Genomic DNA, 19,554 nt, shown 5'->3' with positions numbered 1-19,554 from the left:
CATCAATGTGTGGTTGCCTCTCATGCACCCACTACTGGGGACCTGGCCTGCAACCCAGGCATGTGCCCTGACTGGGAATTGAACCAGCCACCCTCTGGTTCACAGGCCCACGCTCAATCCACTGAGCTACATCAGCCATGGCAATTTTTACTAAGTTTTAAAAAGTGACAAAATATTTTATTCTCTTTCCCTGTTCCCTTTTAATTTATTTATTATTTTATGTATTTTATCTATTAAATATCTATCTTTCTAATCCTTACCCAGTGACATGTTTCCATTGATTTTTAGAGAAAGAGGGAGAGAGAGAGAAACATCAACATGAGAGAGAGAAACATGAATTGGCCTCCTCCTGTAGGCGCCCCTACCAGAGATTGAACCTGCAACCCAGGCAAATGCCCTGACAGGGCATCAAACTGGCAACCCTTCAGTGCACAGAATGACACTCCAACCAACTGAGCCACGTGGCCAGGGAGTCCCTGCTCCTTTATAACAAGAGCTTATGAGGCAGTGCATACAGATAGGCCGACTGTCTTCTTTCATAGAAATATGAGCTTGGTTATAGTACATGTGACTAAGGTACACAGGGCTGGGCTTAAAGTGATACTGACGCTTCTATAAGCCATACCCACAACCCAACCAGTCACAAAGCCCTATCAATTCCATCCCAAAATAGCCTCAACTCTTGCCTTTTCTGTTGCATTCCTACTGCCCCTCCCTTACTCAAAGGCCTTGCTGAGGCTACTGCAATAGTCTCATTTGAACTCTTTTTTCCTAATCTTTCTTACCACTACCTGTCTCCCAGCACCTGTCACAACCTTTCACATTGTTACCAGGGTAAGTCTTTCAAAATGCAAACTGAAAATAGACTCCTCAATTCCACGCATACTGTCTTTTTGTGTAGGAATTATATTAGGTCTCCTAATTTATTTAATCACTTAGAAGCCAGTTTTGAGAGTCCCTCCTGCTGGCAGCATTCCTGAGTGTCCCCCTCCCTAGCGTAAGTCACTTTCTCCTGTTGTGTGCTCATCAAATGTACCTTCACTATCTGCTTCCTGCCCTTCAGGGCAAGGGATCAAGTACTCATTTTGTTCATGCCAGCACCCAGCAGAGTTGCTGGCACTCTGCAGGTGATTAAGTGCTGCTGAATTGAATTAAATCTCTATTTAATAGTGCTGTGTTAATCTTCTTTAGCCCAGCTGCCTTCAGTACTGATGCCTATGGTTCCTTCTATTTTGGTGTTCTCCGCAGTTTCAAATATTGTTTTCAGTGTCCCTGTGGGGAGGGTGCCTGTGGAGGGAAAATGCCTGTGACCTCAGCTCTTGGAATCACCTTCATTGCTGCTGTAAAACCAGAGAATTTAGATCACATAACAGCACCTTCAGAAGAGTCCTCAGCACACAGAAGAGGAAATGGTGACAATATCTTAGAAATGGGGATGAAAAAACCACTGGGGCACAGAATGGATGCAGCATTCTGGCAAAAGGACAACTTGGATGTTCTTCTGAATCCCATCTTGTGGCCTGGCTGGATTTAGAGGTTTCTGCCAGACAAAGAGAATCAGTGCTAAATTATATCTGGCTATTGGGTGAGTGCAGCTGAGTTTCACCCTCTGATGCACTGAACATCAAACAGTATCAGAAAAGCATACAGGAAAAGTGTCCTAGGGGAGGAGGAAACAAATAATAAAAAAAACCCCAGTCTTTCAAGGGAGGAAAAAGGGCAAGGGGTAAAGAGAGAAGTGTGAGAAGGCAAGAGAATATGAGAACAGAATGAAATTGAGGGAAAAAAGACTGGAAGATAGAAAGGAAATTAGTGCCCCTGATGTAGAAGTGATTAAAATTAAAATTATTCTTATAATTATGTATTATTCTATACTTGAGCATTGTCCAGGATGCCATTTTACTGAATACATGGATCCCTACTACAACAGACTCACCCAGAATTACGAAGAATTTAAAGGATCAAGTTGAAAGTAGAATGAATGTTCATACAATCCACTAAATTTCACTTCTTTTAAGTGTAAATCCATCTACCATTATTCCCACTTACATATCATATTGTATAAAGTGGGACTATACAAGTGAGTTTAAAATCCAAGGTACAAAGATCGGGCAGAAGATTAAGAGACGTTTCACAGAAAAGTGCATCATGCACTTCAGATTAAATAGCCAATGCCTGCCAGTGAACCAGAGGTCTGATGATGTAGGAGGACTCAGGGCCTTATAACCTTCAAGTATACAGATATTTTGGCAGGACTAAAAACAGAATAGTACAGTCATTGCTTTTCTAGATTTTTATCAATATGTTGGAAAGGATTTTGTTTTAGTCTGACCAGTGTCTTAAAGCTATGGACCCAGGTGAAATTGAGATTTTTGGGAAGGAAATAAGTACCACGTCACACTGATTTTCTTCTCATTGCATGAAAGATGGGAGGACTTTGTACATACAGAAACTATAATTATACAGCTTCAGGATAACTTTGCTCAAATGAAAGCCAGATTGCCAGAAAGACCAGTTCCCATGTTATCTTATAGGCAGCCTTTGGAGGATTTAAAAAAGCACTTGGTGAATAGGCCTCTTTTTAAGGAAAAACATAGAGAAGATAATTCATTGTCTTACTACTGAACCACTATAAACTGTCTAAAAATATGATGGTTAAAAAAAACACCTGGAAGCCATTTATTTGGCAAACAACTATACAGAACTAATGACGGGCCAAGACTGGTGTACATGCTCTACTGGTGTGTATATATCAGCATCCACTGGATGGACAGGTGATGGTGAAACAAAAGTGCTTTTTCAGCTTCAGTGACTGCCTGCATCCTTTGGTACCTGTGACAGCTGCTCTTTGTCTCTGGAAACTCTGAGTCCTCCCCTCTGAAGGAGTTCTAACTGTGTCTCTGAGCACGTGATATGTTCAACAGAATAAAGATGGGGCTGTAACTTGGTGGATGCTCCTTTGTATTTTTTCCATCTTTGTGCTATGTTTATACTCAAGTACCATCAAAATCATTTATTTTGCCACATGTCTTTGTGTCCTTTACTTCATAACAAATGAGAGAGATAGAGAGAGAAAGAGAGAGAGAGAGATAAAGAGAGAGAGAGAAATGAAGGAGAGAGGGAGGAAAAGAAAACCCATCCCCATACTCAAAAGCATTTCTTTCAGTAAAGCCATTTACATTCTCTTATGCCCCAAGTGTACACATATTTATAATGTGTACAGCACAGAAAGAGAGATTCAATTTCAACCATCTTTGGCATTCAAATCTGAGTGTAATGCTTTACTATTCCCCAGGGAGGAGCTTTTTAACATGTCCCTGTGTTTGATCCATGAGAGGCATTAATAGCCTTCCTTCCTCTACCCAGTCATTTAAACTACTGTCATCTTATTAAAACCATTGACCAGTAGATTGGATTTTATTCTTCTCCAAGAGAAGATTTTCACTCCTGTTGCCTATTCACTTTCCACTTGAGGTTGCATACAACATCTTTCTTGCTAATTTAAACTGATCTATGATTTGGGATAGAAAGAAAGGTTATAATACTGCTATTCAGGAACAACTTCTCCACATTTTGAATGAAATAGACATGAAAATGACTTTCTTCTGGGATCAAATGGCAATTTATGAAAGCTCATATTGAAGCCATTTTTGAAAATAGAAGCATATGAAAGAAATAAAAAAATCTGTGAAGTGGAAAAGAAATGCAGCAAAATCTCACAAAAATACCTCAGCATAGAATGGCAAGGACTGGATGTTTACATAGACAATGAGGCTGTTGGGAGATGAGTGAGAAGGAAGCCATCTTGCTCTTGATTCCTGGTTGGAAAGCTTTTTCATCATGATGACATCCTCCCAGGCAAAAGATGAGCATGGTTTCTGATAATTCCTCATGTAACATACTATGACATAAAAGTCTATTACATGAAAAAAGTACAAGCTGGGGAAATAACAAGTTCTTCTGTTTGGTAGGTAAAAAATAAATCCAGTATGCAAGTTAAAGTGTAATCTTAGTGTTAGCTTCAAGTTAACACTAAATGTATATGCTAAAGAACTGGAAGGATTTTACAAAATGGAGACATGGGTGGCTATGTACACAGAAGATGGACATGTGTGGCTATGAGGAGAGTCCTGTGTGGGTAAAAATCATTCAGGCTTCGAAGCACTGAGGGGCTGGGTGACTGAGCAAGTAATGTCACTCTTTGAACCTCAGTTTCCTCAGAGGTAAAATTCCCAGTAAATCCCAGGAAAATACACAGTAATTGCCAGGGCCACTGTTGAGAGAGAGTTATGAGACACCTATCAGGCATGTGGCACAGACCAGGCACTTAGAAAGTTCCACTCTTGATTTTCCTCTTCATCACCTCTTAGGCCTCTGGCTTCCTATATGTAAGTCACACACATACACAAAAAGAAGGTATGTACACACACACACACAAATACACACAGTGCTGTAGTGCCCCTGACAAGAGAGACTGCTAGAACGTTAGTTCAGAGGACAAACAGACACATGCCTGCTCATCTCAAAGGAGTCCCCATTTTGGTTGGGCCAAAATATGTAGTAGTTTTGGGTCTTTTTGAGCCATCCAGTTCAATGCCTTAAATTTCCACACCTATCCCTGCCCACACTCTTCACCTCCTTCGAGAACTGCTCTCAAAGCTAACTTTCTCCAGGAATGCTTTCTGGATGACCCTTCTCTGTGCATTCACACTCAAGATGACTTTCCTCAAGGTCTGGAGAACAGAGTTCACCTCATCGAGAGCTTGCCCTGCACCAACCGCCAAGCTCAGCACTGTACGAGCACTATCATGGTTCTCAATCCAGTTTATGAATCTGCATTTGTCATAATGTGAAACTGCATTCACAATGTGTACTTTCACTCCTTCAGGAAAGATGGCCGTGGCCCTTCATACAGGTGATGCTAGTGCTCCAGGAAGCCCTTCTCCTTTCCCCCACAGTGCTTCACCAGGAGCAGTAAACACAGTCTATAGCACATTGATGCTCAAACCTTATTCCTATTCCTAAGGGGACTTTCTGGGGAGATCCCAGCTGCCTCTTTCCCTTCCTCCCAAATACTTTGACCAGAACATCTAAAAGCTGCTCTGCTTCATACATCTTGATCTCTAGTTGGCATACTTTCCCTTTCTGTTCTTGTTTGTGAAAAGTCTTTGCTCTTCTTACTTACTACACATAAATTTACAGATAGAGTTAAATTCCATGGATACCTTTTTAAAAAAAATTTCAGTTAGGATTTAGAGTTCACTTAGTTGCACTTAGAGTTTACTTTGGGGAGAACTTGGTCGTATGTCAACAATTACTTAGATTTTCTTCTATGTTCTTCAGAAACAATTATTTATTGTTTTGCCATAAAGTTCTAAAACATTTCCTTTGGGTGAATCTTTGGTACTTTATGGTTTTTTCCCATTTGTGAGTGGGGCATTTGTTTCTATTCTGTTATTTCTGGTCTAGAGGAAGGCTATCGAGTACGGCACACGGATAAAGATCTGACAGGAGCAAACTTTTCTTTTTAAATTAAATTTATTGGTGAGTGAACCCTTAATAGATCTAACAGTTTATAAAAATGATTTACTCTGTCCTGTAGGAACTCTTTTATCAGTGGGATTCTGCTGTTAATAAAAATATATATATATTTAAAATACATGATCTAGGATACAGGAAAGATGGTAAAAATAGATATTTGCTACTCATTTCTGAGGCTTTTACCATCAAATGTCTTGGAATTCAGGTCACTGCAGCTGCCCGCTCACATCCCCCTGCCTGAGCCAGACTGATAAAGCACTGGGAGAGATGGCATCAGGATGTCACAATAGCTGCTGAAGAGGGAAATGAGGGAGCAAAACGGTCCTTCAGAAATGCTCCCAGGATACCCCCAACCGATCTAAATCTAACACAAATATGTTGGATATAAGGTGAAAACAGCAGAGACCAGCTGAGAACATGAAGTGAATTTACCAGAGGGAAATTTTCCTGTTTTTATAGTAGTAAATAAGACAGGTATTCCACTCAGTACGATGCCATTTTCAGATGCCTCATTACATGATTCTGATGGTTTTGTCATGAAAAATACTCTCAAAGGAATTATATATCAAGCATGGGGACATGCTGTTCTAAACTGTCTCAAGCTCTGTGGTTAAATAATCCTTCAGTTCAATTACAGGCTCACTAGGCAAGCATTGCTACTACTTCTGTGTTTCTTAAGGTATAAATTTCACTTATTAATTAAATTTTGCTATTACTAATAAATTTGTTATTATAATGAAAATATAAGTTAAATTTTGAAAATCCACAAGGAAAGAGAAATTACTAAAATTATAGAGAGAATGAAATAATCCATAAAACAGAATGAAGAGCTTCTTTTGCAGTTTCCTTCTTAAACACAAGTTAATACCAAATTATGTGGTAGCTACTATTTTACAGGTGTTTGAACTTGTAAAATAAATGAATAGTTAAAACAATAAACTTCTTAGAATCTTGTAATTTTTTAAGTATATAAAATTAGGCCCATGAAATGCAATAAATAAAAGATCTGACAGTATGTCAAAGGGAACGAAGTAAAAGAAGAACAAAGAGTTTGAAAAGAAAAAAGGAAGAAGTGAACAGGAGAACTCAGGAGGATGAGAGGCAGAGAGCAAACATTGCTCCCTGTAGCAGTAATTTCAGAACCACAGGCACATTTATCCAATCATCCAGCAAATATTGACTGAGCATCTACTTAATTCATGTCAGTGCCGTCCTAGAGGCTGGGGATACAATGGTGGCCACAGCAGATGTGACTGCTGTTCACCACTGCGTAGACCACCATCAACCAAATAAGACTTTGTTGGTTACAACAAAAGAGCCTTTGACAGGGTTAAGACAATCTACCTGGCTAGAGACATACAGTTCTCCAACAGAAAAGTTATAAAAGCAAGCACTAATTCAATCCATTCAGCAAATACTTATGGAGACCCATTTATGCTGGGCCCAGAGGGTGGATTAGAGCTTGACCCATGTCTTACCATGTTGGAGATATAAGGGTGGAGACAGATGGTAAACAACAAATAAATACATTCATGGTGAAAAGTGTTACAGAGAAATATAGAGCAGAGTAAGGGAGATCCAGAACTCTGTTTTATCATCATTGTTTTGATTTTGCTTTTTCAAAGGTTGATCGAGCAATGCCTCTTTGATCAGGTGACATTTGAAGGAAGGGAAGGTAGAAGCCATTTAGTTCTCTGGGGGAAGAAGGGACATATGCAAAGCCCTGAGGCAGGAGTATGATTAGAGTTTGTGAGAAGGGGCTGCTAGGCAGCCAGAGAAGTGAAGCAAAGGGAATGACTGCATGAGACGAAAGAGAGCAGGACTGAGAGAGAGGAAGAAAGTAGGAAGGAGGGGGTAGAGTACAGTAAAACAGAGATGAAGGAAAGAGAAGAGAGACAGAGAGAGGAAGGTAGAGAGGCAGGTCATAGGAGGCTTTAGGGCCACTGTACATACTAGGGCTCTTACTATTGGTGCGATGGTTTTGAGCAGAGGTGAGGCATAATTTCATTGTGTTTTAGGGAAACTAGGATTCTTAGATGACAAGTTTTAGGGCATGCCTTTTCTGGGGAAGTATTCAGGGCCACTGTATAAAAATTGGATTCATGTGCCAGCAGAGAGCCATTTAAAAGGGAGGAAGAAGGGGAAAATCACATCTCCTCCCTGTAAACCTGGGGTTTGAGAAGACAGGATGAAGGTTACTAGGATGTGAAGAAGAGGGGAACATATTTGACCTTCACTGGGGTCTACCATGGAGTTCCATGTTTGGGGAGGCAGAGTGCCCAGCGCTGGCTCTGTTGGAAGTCAAGGTGGTTATATAGCCCCATTTTGGCTCATGTGATGGAAGTAAAAGTCTGCCTCTGGGAACACAAAGCTTTTCCTGATAAAAAAAAATGCAGCTGCATTGTCTTCTCCTTCCATACAGATAGGATAGGGGGAGCAGCTGCCATCCTATGAGGATGAGAATGAGAGAAACATACTCTGGAAGAAAGAATGAAAAAACAGGAGACTGGGTCCCTAGGGGCAGGGTGGAGCTGTGTTACCAGCCTTGGACTGTTTACTATTGGGCTTCTTGTTGAATAAGAAAAATACCCATGCCCCCCCCACCAAAAAAAAAAAAACTGTTAAGGCTAATTTGAAAATGCTATAGGACATTCCAAGTATATGACATTCTAGAAAAGGCAAAACTATGGAGATAGTAAAACGATCAGTGATTTGGGAGATTGCAAGGAAGAGATGAACAGGAAGAGCACAGAGGGTTTTAGGGCAATGGAAATGCTCTGTATAATATTGCAATGATGGATACATTTTTCCAAACTCATGGAATGTACAACACCAAGAATGTACACTAACATACACTATGGACTTTGTGTGAATATGATGTGTCAATGTAGGTTGATCCTTCTTAAAAAATGTACCATTCTGGTGTGTGGTTTTGATAACAGGGGAGGATATGCATATGTGGGGGTAGGGAGTATATGAGAAATCTCTGTACCTCCTCTCCTGGTTACTTTGTTGTAAACCTAAAACTGCTCTAAAAAATAAAGTCTCAAAAAACTATTAAGTTGGACCATTGTAGTTGGATTTTATTGTATGACATTGCACACAATTTTAACTGAAAAATCATTGTCAACAGTCACTGAGTGGTAACTATATACTTTTGGGGTATTATTGTATTGAATACTCACCATAAGCCTCTGATGGTGGACCTATTGTTATTACCTTTTGCAGATGAAGAGACCATGGCCCTAAAAGGCTGAGTAATAGCAATCATGAACTTATGCTGGTGGTACTATCATCCCATTTACAAGTGGAAAAATCTGAGGCCCAATGAGGTTCAGAAACTTGCTCTAGGTCTCATAGCAAGAGGATGAGCAAGGATCTGACCCCAGGCAGTCTGATTCTTAGACCACATGCTGACCATGTAGGTACATGGCCAAACTCTAATGCTATTCCACCTGTCCTGTTCCCACATCAGTATTTCCACTGTCATCACCCAGTCATTGAGTTCTGCCAGAGTTGCAGAGTTGGCTATGGTGTTCCTTTTCCTGTGTAGGTTAGTATTCGCGACATTCTGGATAGGTGGATCAATAGTTACTTCAAGTGCTTGAGGAAAATCCAAGAGATAAGAGAGAGGTGCACTGGGGACTCATGAGCGGTGCTGCAATTCTGGGTGTGGGGAATGTGATGGGAGAGCTAAGGCTACGATAGGTCTTGCTGCAAAGGCTTATATATGGGAAACTCACATCTTACAGATTGAATGTATAATTGTTCCAGGGACAGATCAAGTCTCCTGGTATTTAAGCTGGTGAGTACACCAGGAGAACAAGGAACACTGAGTTGGATAGGAGGCCACAGAGGCAGCTGAGTAGTATAAGAATTATGAACACAGACTTTGAGTCAGACAGATTCAAGTTCAAACTCTGGCTCTGCCATTTACTTCTTGTGTCATTAGTGAGGCAACACACCTCTTCTTTATACATCCATGTCCTTCTTTGAATAATGGAGTAGGGCTAGTGTAAGGATTAAATGAGGAGGTTTATGTAGAGCACTCAGTCATAGTGTCTGGACTATAAGCCTTCGGCAAATGTTACTTGGTGCTACTATTATTAGACAAATTGATAATAGAAGCTACTTCTCACTGCAAAAGTGCTACATTCAGTGTCCTTTTTTAAAGTTCATAAAGATGTATACCTGGGTAAGGATAATGGCTTGTTTGAGAAAGCATTAAAATCAACATGGGACTCTAAATTTATTAGAAAGAGCAGTTCAGATAGCCATATTGTGATCTCAAAGACTGATACTTTAGTTCTCCAGGGCTTTCTTATAAAGAACAGAATCTTTATTCCAACCATTTACATGAGCCTTAAGCAGATTCCTTCTTTTCACAATGTCCTGTCCAAAATTTTGGGGCCCTGGAAAGCTGTTGCTCAGCCTCATTTGAACTAAACCTTTACCCAAGGCAGGCTGACCATGGCTTTGTCCTTTCAACCCAATGTGGTCTGCCCAGAGCACACTAATGAATAGTTAACAGGTGAACCGACGAGTGATGTGTGTCCCTGAGACAGATGGGCTTAAATTAAAGGTGATTTCACATTCTTTGGTATCTTCCCATTGAGAAGTGGAGTCTCCTTCTCTCCTTCAATCTGGGCTGGCCTTCACGACTGCTTGACTGATAGAATGCAGTAGAAGTAACATTCTGGGACTTCCCAGGCTAGGTCATTGAAAATTCTGCAGCTTCTCCTGAGCTTCTTGGAGGGTTTGCTCTTGGAACCATTAGCTGCCATGCAGGCAGCCTAACCACATGGAAAGGCCCTGAGACAATATGAAGAGTCAGAAGGGTGCAACTGAGCACAGCCTTCTAGCTTTGCCTACAAAGGTGCGAGACATGTGAGTGAGGCCCCACAGGGCCATAACCTGTCCATCTACTAGCTGAATAACACCAAATGACCTTGATTGATATCAGATGGAACAAAAGAATTGCCCACTGATTCTTGCCTACATTTCTGATTCATGAGATCATGAGTAATAAATATGATGGTGGTTTTAAGCCATTAAGTCTTGGGTGCTTTGTTACATATCAGTAGACAACTGAAATGAACACTGCTAGACCTTGTGACTCAGGCTCAGTGGCTGAATCAACCATCAATTAAAGCTTTTGGCAAGGACTCAACATTGGGGTTTGGAAGACAAAAACACCTGAGGGGCACAGATGAGACAAAGGGAAGTGTCTTTCAATGGGCCATCTGCCCTAGATGATGTTTCCAATGAAGTTGAAAACTTCACTTTGTGAATACTGACCGTATGCCCCGCAGTGCACTGCTGAGCTTGGTGGACGCCATGAACATGAATGAACTGTCCTTTAGTGCAACAGGGAAGCTACTGCCTTGTTTATGCCGTCAACTTGGTGATGTAACCAGTACGCTCTACATTGTTAAGGTGACAGTTTGGGACGAGGACATGTGAATTCAAATGATTAGATGCAAACTATAATAGAGATGACTATTTCTGAGAGGAGTGGGGTTAATTTTTTGGCTGTTCTTGGAATGGAAAATGATTGTGAATTTTTGGGGGAAAATACCAGAGCAATCTGTTTTCTTGGCTGTGTGCTGTGGAACAATTTTAAAGTATTGAATTGCTTTCCATATATTCTAATCACACAAGTCCAGAGCTGATTATGGCTCTCAGCATTCTCTCCAGTTCATACCATCGGAGCATTCCATGTCTTTCAGGAAGCGCTTTCACCTTCACAGCAGGTGCCCGGACCCAGAAGGCACATATTGATACAGCAAACACTTTAATGCAGTGCAGCCCCTATAATTGCCAGGTGTTCCCCCAAATCACTGATGGCCCAACTCTGACACAGCCCAGATTCACTCTCTCTCATTTCATGGAAATAAAACAACATCTCTCATGAAACAGAAAATACAAAAAAAAAGGTCCTACCAGAAACTAAACTACCTCAAACAGAAAGCAGAGAAATTTAGATTGAGACCTGTGGGCAAGGTCTCAAACACAGACACGACAGGGTTGTGTATGCATAGGGCATCTCTGGAAGAAGCCCCAAGAAATTGGTAACTGTGGTTTCTTTTGGGGAGAATTGAGGGACTGAAGAAAATTGGGGGGTTGATAAATGATAAAAACTTATTTTTCACCATAGCCTTTTGAATATTTTGAATTAAAAAATCATATGCTGCATTATCTTTCAAAATGACAGAATAGCCCTAAACCTTTTTGTGGTACTTACGGTCTGCTAGACATAATGTTAAATGCTTTATATATTTTACTTAAAAAGGTTTTATTGGTTATGCTTTTGCAGTTTCTCCCTTTGCCCCCCTTCTTCCAGCCCCCACCTTCCCACAGTTGTTCATCCCCATGGGTAATGCATATATGTTCTTTGTCTAATCTCTTTACCGTCTTTCAACCAGTCCCACCCTCCTATATTTCACTTTGTTAATACTTATAACAACCTTGTGATATAGCCATAATTCTATATTATCCTGACTTTATAGATGAGGAAACTGAGGTATAGAAAGCTGAAAAAACTTGTTCAAGGTCACACAGCTAGTAAATGCCAAGCTAGGATCTGAACCCAGAAAGTTTAGCTTTGGAGTCTGCTGTCTTAATTACTATATAACACCACCTTGTAAAAAATAAATATAATCAGTTGTCTGCTCATAATCGAGTAGGAGCAGCTAAAATAGTTCTTTTCACTTCTCCCATGGCCTTTGACAAAGATGGGCTGAAAAAGATAGTGGCTCAAAATAACCAAGATACAATCTTAAACCCATGAGACTTTAGAGGGCTTTGAAACTGAGTCAATATCAGGTCAAAGGCATGAATTTGGCCAACTTGTTTAATCTTTCTGATCCTTAGTAGCTATTATATGCCAGGTACTCTGCTAGACCTTTGGAACAATTAGTAAATAAAAGGACAGAGTTCCTGCCCTTGAGAAACTTACTGTATCCTGGGGGTAACAGACAATAAACAAATAGTCACACAAATTGTAATGTGAGCAATAAAAAATTAAAGAGTGCATTAAGAGATGAGGGTGAGGGCCCTGATTTATACTCAATGGTCAGGAAGTGTTATTTAGACAGAGTGCTGTAGATGGCTAGGACAAAGCAGGAAAAATAGAAGAGGTGAGGAAAAGACAAGTATTCTAGGTAGTAACAACAGTTTATGCAAAGACCCTGAAGCAGAAAAGAAGTACCTGTTCCAGGATAAAAAGGCCTATGTGGCTAAAGCAAAGTAAGTCAAATTGAGTTTGGAGAAAGGGGCAGATTGTGACCATGGCCAGTATTTCACAATTTTCCTCAAAGCCATGGGAAGCCACTATAGGTTATAAGTAGGAGTGACATAATTTGATTTACTTTTTAAGAAGATTACTTGGGCTACTCTGTGGAAAATATACAAAGAAGAAAGCAGTGGAGAATGTGGAAGGCCAGTTAGGAAGCTATTGCAGAAATCCAGGCAAGCAATGAATATGGCTTGGGATAAAACACAGGCAGAAAAAGCAGTAGATACATTTGAGAAGTTTTGGTGGCATAATGTTTTATGTGATTAGAATAATGTTATCTATGAAGCGTTATTATGAAGCATAAATTTATAGGTGTGAAAATGCTTTGTCAACTGTGAAGTGCTAAAGAGAGGTAACTGGCAATTATTATAGATGAAGAAACCCAGTACATGCTAGAGAGATTGTAACTTGCCCAAAGTCACACAACTGCTTAGTGGCTGGGAGGAAGTTGACCTGTGATCCCTTCTCCCCCTTCTCTGGGGGTGTGCCCAAGAGAAGGAAGAGAAGGCTAGTGACCAGGTCTAATTTCCTTGTCAGGTGGGCCTCTGGGTAAACACAGTAATAATATTTAGGATGTGTCTGACTACTAGTAAATAGAAGTCAGGGTCTATGAAGCAGGGTTCCTTGGAGAATATCACATCAACTATACAACTTTCTGGGGTACAAAACAACAATTTTTTATTATTGAAAAACTCCACAATGACAAGTGACCCTTGATCCTCCCCCTTTATTCTGGAGAAGTGGTGTGTGTCGAGGGGAGCTAGGACCTGGGGAGCTGCTCTTGAGGTCCCAGAGTTTTCTTTACTTCATCTGAACCTCTGGATTGCCTGTACCTTTGACATTATTTAGCAAAGCTTTATATTGGGTAAGAGCTCTGATTTAAGTGACATGGTTTGACACTCTCATCCCACGTGTTTATTCAGTGGCAGAGACCTCTTTCCCAGGCTGTTAGTCCCTGTGTAATATCAGGCCCAAATATAAGGTCCACGGATGAAGTGAGAACAGACTTGGTGACATGTGAACTCCTTGCTAGTGACCTAACTCTGATATTAATTTGATACACCAGATATCCATCTACCCCCAAAATTATTTTTTTAAGGATAGTTATACAGTTTAAGAAACTTGGTGTACCTGTCTTCATTGTGAATGACTAAAACTGGAAGAACTCAAAACTGGAGTCTTTGGGATGTTTCATGTGATTTCCTGAAAAGGCGAGTCAGGCCTTTCAGGGCTCCAGCGACTGTTCCTAAGCACTTACCTTAAAGAGAGCTCTTTAGATGCTTAGAAGCTCACCTCCTACTCTCCCATTGCCAAAGAATCAGTAGAATATCAATGCTCAGCAGTGAACATTGTTAGAACATCGTTCCTAAAACTCCTCTTGGCCCTTCTAAGGCATGAATTCTTTTTTCTCTTTTTCTCTCTTTTAAAGATGCACAATTTACCTTAGTATGAAACTTTATTTTGGAATGTAGGAAGGATAATGAAAAAAAAAACTGTCACTGTAGCTGGAATGGAGAGAAACCTTTTTGTTTTCTTTGTCTCATAACAAACTGTATTTGTGCTGGAGGAATCAAAAGACAGAATCAAAACGTAGGTGGATGTCATATTCTACTCTTGGTACAAAAGTCTCTGATCATGAACTGAGCTGTTGCAGAGAAAGCACAGGGCTTCCTCTGGAAGATGCTAAATGCAAGGACATTGACAGGCTTGTGCGATGGAAGTGTAAACATGTTTTATGAAGAGAAATGTGTCCTCTTTCCCCCACCTCTAAACAAGCTCCCAAACTAAAGTCTGATGTTTACCTTCAGCGAGCGGGTCGAGGGTGTGTATCATGAGCTGGAAGATGCTGTTCCTCATGAGGCTGTTGTGGAGAGAGGCAGAGCTTCCACCTCGCTGGAGACGTGGCTTGGTCTGAGCAGAAAAACCAGATGGGATGCTGTTAGTTCTCAGAAACTGAGGGCAATTGCAGATAGGGTCCTCACCTTGTCTGGTGGTCACTTGTTTCAGTCACATGATCACACACTTGTGTGTGATCAAAGATTTTCAAGGTACATTTCAAATTCCCCAAAGGAATGGCTTTCTCACATCCTTTCCTACTAAATAAATTGTTACCATTTTTTTAGAGCTTAGTAAATGCTAGTTGATGTGCTATATGCTTCACTCCCATTAGTTTATCTCATTCTCAAAATGAACCAAATGAACTAGATAATGTTGTTTTTCCCTTTAGACAGATGAGGAAACTTTGTCTCAGGGAAATTAAATGAGATGTTCAATTCACACAGACAAAAAATGGAGGATAGAGGAATGGATCTCAAGTTTGCCTCTCTCAAAATTTGTTATCCAAACCAGTGGGTAGTTTCTAAAATGTTTGGATTGTATAACCTATTAGTAAAATTTTGAGTATGTATGTATATATGTATGCATCCATATGTATATCTGTATCTGTATCTATAACCACACCCATACTAAATATGAGCATATATATTATAAAACATTTGAAAAATGGAAATTATGAAGAATAATATAGAAAGTGAATGACAGAGGTGATAATGTTTTCTCCTTGCTCCCCAAAGGAACACCTTGCACAGCTTCTGGGTTTCTTCTTCTCTTCCCTGGACCAGAGCTCTAATCCATGAAGCCCTATGGTCTGCGTTAAGTGTAATTTTAAAGAGAGAGAAGCACTTACAATAAATCTGTAGAGCAGACTCCTAACTTCAAGGTGGGGGGTTCTCTTGCATAGAATCCTACTAGAGTGATCCTTTGGGCACACAAATGAAACTGACAGGTAAGAGAGGAAGAATGAACCTCTAGAGGTGAGGTTACCAACAAACTCTTTTGTTTTAATCTTTAAAAACAAACAATCTAAAAAAAACCCCAACTGTCTGCACTGTCAGATTTTTATCCTGCATGAGAATGGTTTTCTCCCCCTGTGACTGATATTGTGTTGGTTATCCCAGGGGAGGATGCTCCAGAGGCCATACTCTACAGATGGGTAACATAATGCAAGGAAATTAATTTCTTGTTGAACTTTTGGTCCGAAATCTTGACATAATATTTTTCTGGGGTCAGGTACAAACAGAATACTGTTTCTTACTGTCTTCCAACCCTCTGCAATGCAGGGTTTTCCAAAAGCAGTCCATCATACTTCAGATCCACAGGGTGCTTCCCAAGAAAAGTCCCATGATCAATATCTTGGACAGTGCTACACCCTAGACAAAACCACCTTTAGAGTTTCAAGATATACATTACACCACTAAGTTAAAAAAATAATCAGGTTAACTCGGTGAACTTGGACAGCATTTCTGAACTATTGCCCATGGATCCTCACTTTGAAGAATACTTATTAACTTATGATTATAGTCTGCAAGTTTGGAGACAAATATGAAATCTGTACTAAGCTTGAAGTATGTGTAAAATGTCAGTATGAAGTACATGGCGATATCTGGATTTCTTAGTGTGACTTTATTATAATTGATATTCTACTTGAAATTATGTTCCCAACTCTACAGAGTTTGGAGAAAAATCAGGGGGGATTACTGGTGTCTCAGTGGTGAGCCAGATCATGAGCTCCTCAGGGAAGAAAACTGGGTCTGTACCCCTACACCAGCATTCGACCTGGCATGTCCTATGGACTCTCAGTGAATGCCGTAAATCTTTGCTTTCAGCACTGGAGGAGGAAGGATGGGACTGTACATATTTTCATTCCTCGTCCTTCTGCCTTAAAAATCTGTAACAATTTTAAATAAATAGTGTTATTTGATTCAGATGGTTAAGGTTCAAAATATTTTAGGGGCAAGGCTAAGAGAAATGAATAGATTAGAAATGTAATCACTGTTTAATGGCTGAACACAAAAACTCTGAAGGTCATTTCTTTGTCATGCTTCACAGTACAAAATGTGATGTGTTAATTGGACAGGAATTGAAACATGTGCTTGTTGTTAATAATTGGCCATGACCACTATTACTACAGTTCTTATTGTGATAAACTGGAAGAACTCTGCTTTGGAGATCTTCATTAGCAAAGGATTATTTCTATTAAAAAACTTAAAGCATTCTTTTGGGAATTTGTGTGTGTGTATCTCATGCAGCATTTCTTTTTACAGAACCAAAAGAAATTTCCAAGCAAAAATTAGGTGCGTGCAGATATACAAAGAAGAGCTATGAGGCATTAGACACCCCTCAACCGACCGCCCCACCCAGCCACTGTTCCCAAATGTCAGCTCAACATCCCCTGGAATGCAATTTGGGACTACTTCACCATTTCAACTCCTAAAAAAGTTTATGCCAAATGAAAGAGAGAACTCTGACTTTATGAAACCTAGCCTCAGAGATAGTTTGTCAGTGAGTGTCAGAATTCAGTTGACACTAGTTGTAGGCTGGAGCATACACACACAGCAGCAGATTAACCCACTTAAGTATTCCAAGGGAAGGGGTGACTTGTTGAGCACGTGAGCCCCTCGCCCTCCCCCCTCCTTCACCCTCCACTCTCCACAGTCACATGAACAGGTACAGACAAGGCCACTGCTTCCTACCGGTAGTGTCGGTTCATCCTTGTCCCTGGCTGTAGATGACTGCGTAAGAGAAAAAAGCAAAAAAAAAAAAAAAGACAAGTAAATAAACAATGAATCACATGTAGGTTTTACATTTAAGAACAATCATCCATATAGGGAAATATTTGGTTCTTTTTGCTCCTGGGAAGGATTATGCCAACACAGGGGGCCCAGAGTGCATATTTCTCGCTAATATATGATGGTTTGTTTAGGCACATGGTACATTTCCTGAAATATCAAACTTGAATGGGCAGCCAAATGTCCAGCAATAGGAGGCAGTTAGATCAGTTAAGGCCCAGCCATGAAGTGGAATACCATGTGGTCATTAAAATGAATGAAGTGAGTACACATATATTGACATGGAAACATATCTAACATATACTGTTAAGTAAAAAGAAATTAAACCTTATTTATATCTCATTTTATTAAAAGTCATAATTTGGTATATGTAAAAAAACTCTGCAAGAGTTATACCAAACTTTTATTAGTGGTTATTGCTAGGAGGATTACAAGAAAGTATCATTCCCTCGTCTTTTGAAAGGAGTCAGCATTCACTGCCCTGCATGTGGTCAATAAAAGTAAGGAAAGCCTGAAGAAGTAAGGTCACTGAATTAGACTAGGATCATTACACATGGAATTCAGATGACCCGCCCTTTTTCCTACTCCTACCACTTCAAGTTTTTCATGCTAAGAATGGATATCTCTGTTAGGTTGAGAAAAAGTTGACTAAACACAGGGGCATGTGAAGGGCTGTTGGGAGAAAACACAACTCAGAAAAGGTGGCAATGCAATTCTACTAACGCGCCCCACCGGGGCAGCCTCACTTCCCCAGCTTAGTACAAACACTCCCTCTTTGAAAGAGCTGGGGCACCTCCTATGATCTTTCCAATGATGTTGTGAATTTCCTCACGCTAAGACTACTACCTTGGTGACTTCATCTCAAGTATGACTGCACACAGTAAGAAAAAACTAGAACCTTTCCCCCTGGCTCGCCTTCTGGTCTTCCCATTTAGTCTTAGCTGCTCTGCATCTTCAAGGATAATCACACACACACCGGGAGACGAGAGGACAAGTGCAGAGCTGTTCTAAAACCTTCGGCGGCCCTCGGCTCTCTTTTTCTAGTCCTACCACACACGTCCTACAAAGAACATTAAGTGACCCCAACATCCCACATAAACTATACATTTCCATGTAAAAATAAAAATTTTCACATTATTGGCTATATGCAATTCATTTAACTTATGATTGGCATGCTCAAAACCTTGAAAAGTGAGAAAAATGAATCCATAATTCATTTTCACATGTCATTTTTAAGAAGACTAAGTTTAATACTTAAGTTGATATTAAACATTTTGTAAACATTCAATCAAATATTTAGATATCTTTTTGGATTTTAGAATCAACATCAATGTATATTTTTTCTTCTTGTTCCAAACATTTTTGTAGATCCTTGAAGAATTAGTAACTCTCAGGCACCTACAGAAGCATTCTGGATTGGTGGTAATTTCTGAGCACACCTATCGGTATTGCTAAATTTGCCATAATCCCCTGACTTGGGGATCCCTCTCAGTGACTTTTCTTAAAACACTAATTAAAAAAAAATCCCGATTCCCTAGTTCCTAGGCACATGCTTGGGGAACTGGAGTGGACCTGAAATTGCCCTTTGATTTCCCTTTCTGGTCTTAAAGGCACTGTATGATCCCGTTTCTGCCTGGCAGGTCCTTTCATTTTCTCTTCTTCCACATCAGACAGCTCAACAAATGGCCCCACATTATACAGAACAATCCCCCGGGGAAATCATCCAGTGCAACCAGCTCAGCCTTTGGACCTGCTCTGAGATTAACTGTTAGAGCACGCCTTTTCAGTTAGCAAATTTACACCTTGTGGCTAAATGGGAGAAAAATAATTATGAGCTGGGATTGATACCACAGAACATGAAGAAACAGGATGAGAAGGGTAGTCTTTATAACAGCAAAATATCACAAGCTGAGACTTTGGTTTAAAAAATATATTTAAAGAAAACATTTGAAGAAAGAAAAAAAATCCAAGCCTGTCTTTTGACTTGAAGGAAAGAAAAAGATATCTACCCGCATTGACTTCTTTTTCTCTCATGAGCGAGGAGGATCATAAGACGCAATAAATGAAAAGAAATGCCTTGTACACAGA

General features: G+C 40.1%; 1 protein-coding gene across 2 annotated transcripts in view; it reads right to left on the bottom strand.

Moving 5' to 3' along the window:
• SLC24A2 (solute carrier family 24 member 2) overlaps positions 1 to 19,554 on the bottom strand; it is a 258,027-nt gene that overhangs the window by 79,411 nt on the left and 159,062 nt on the right. For both annotated transcript variants that reach the window (XM_045840394.1, XM_045840395.1), the window contains exons 3-4: positions 17,371 to 17,409; positions 14,641 to 14,749 (exon numbers count right to left, since the gene is read on the bottom strand). In XM_045840394.1, coding sequence (XP_045696350.1) covers positions 14,641 to 14,749; positions 17,371 to 17,409 — 148 coding nt within the window. The remainder of the gene's footprint in view (positions 1 to 14,640; positions 14,750 to 17,370; positions 17,410 to 19,554) is intronic.

This window comes from Phyllostomus hastatus, unplaced genomic scaffold (assembly GCF_019186645.2).
Source record: "Phyllostomus hastatus isolate PE091 unplaced genomic scaffold, TTU_PhHast_1.1 phas_contig_34, whole genome shotgun sequence".
NCBI classification, from domain to species: Eukaryota; Metazoa; Chordata; class Mammalia; order Chiroptera; family Phyllostomidae; genus Phyllostomus; species Phyllostomus hastatus.
Note: the sequence above shows the minus strand (reverse complement) of the source record. Positions and strands in the feature narration are given on the sequence as shown.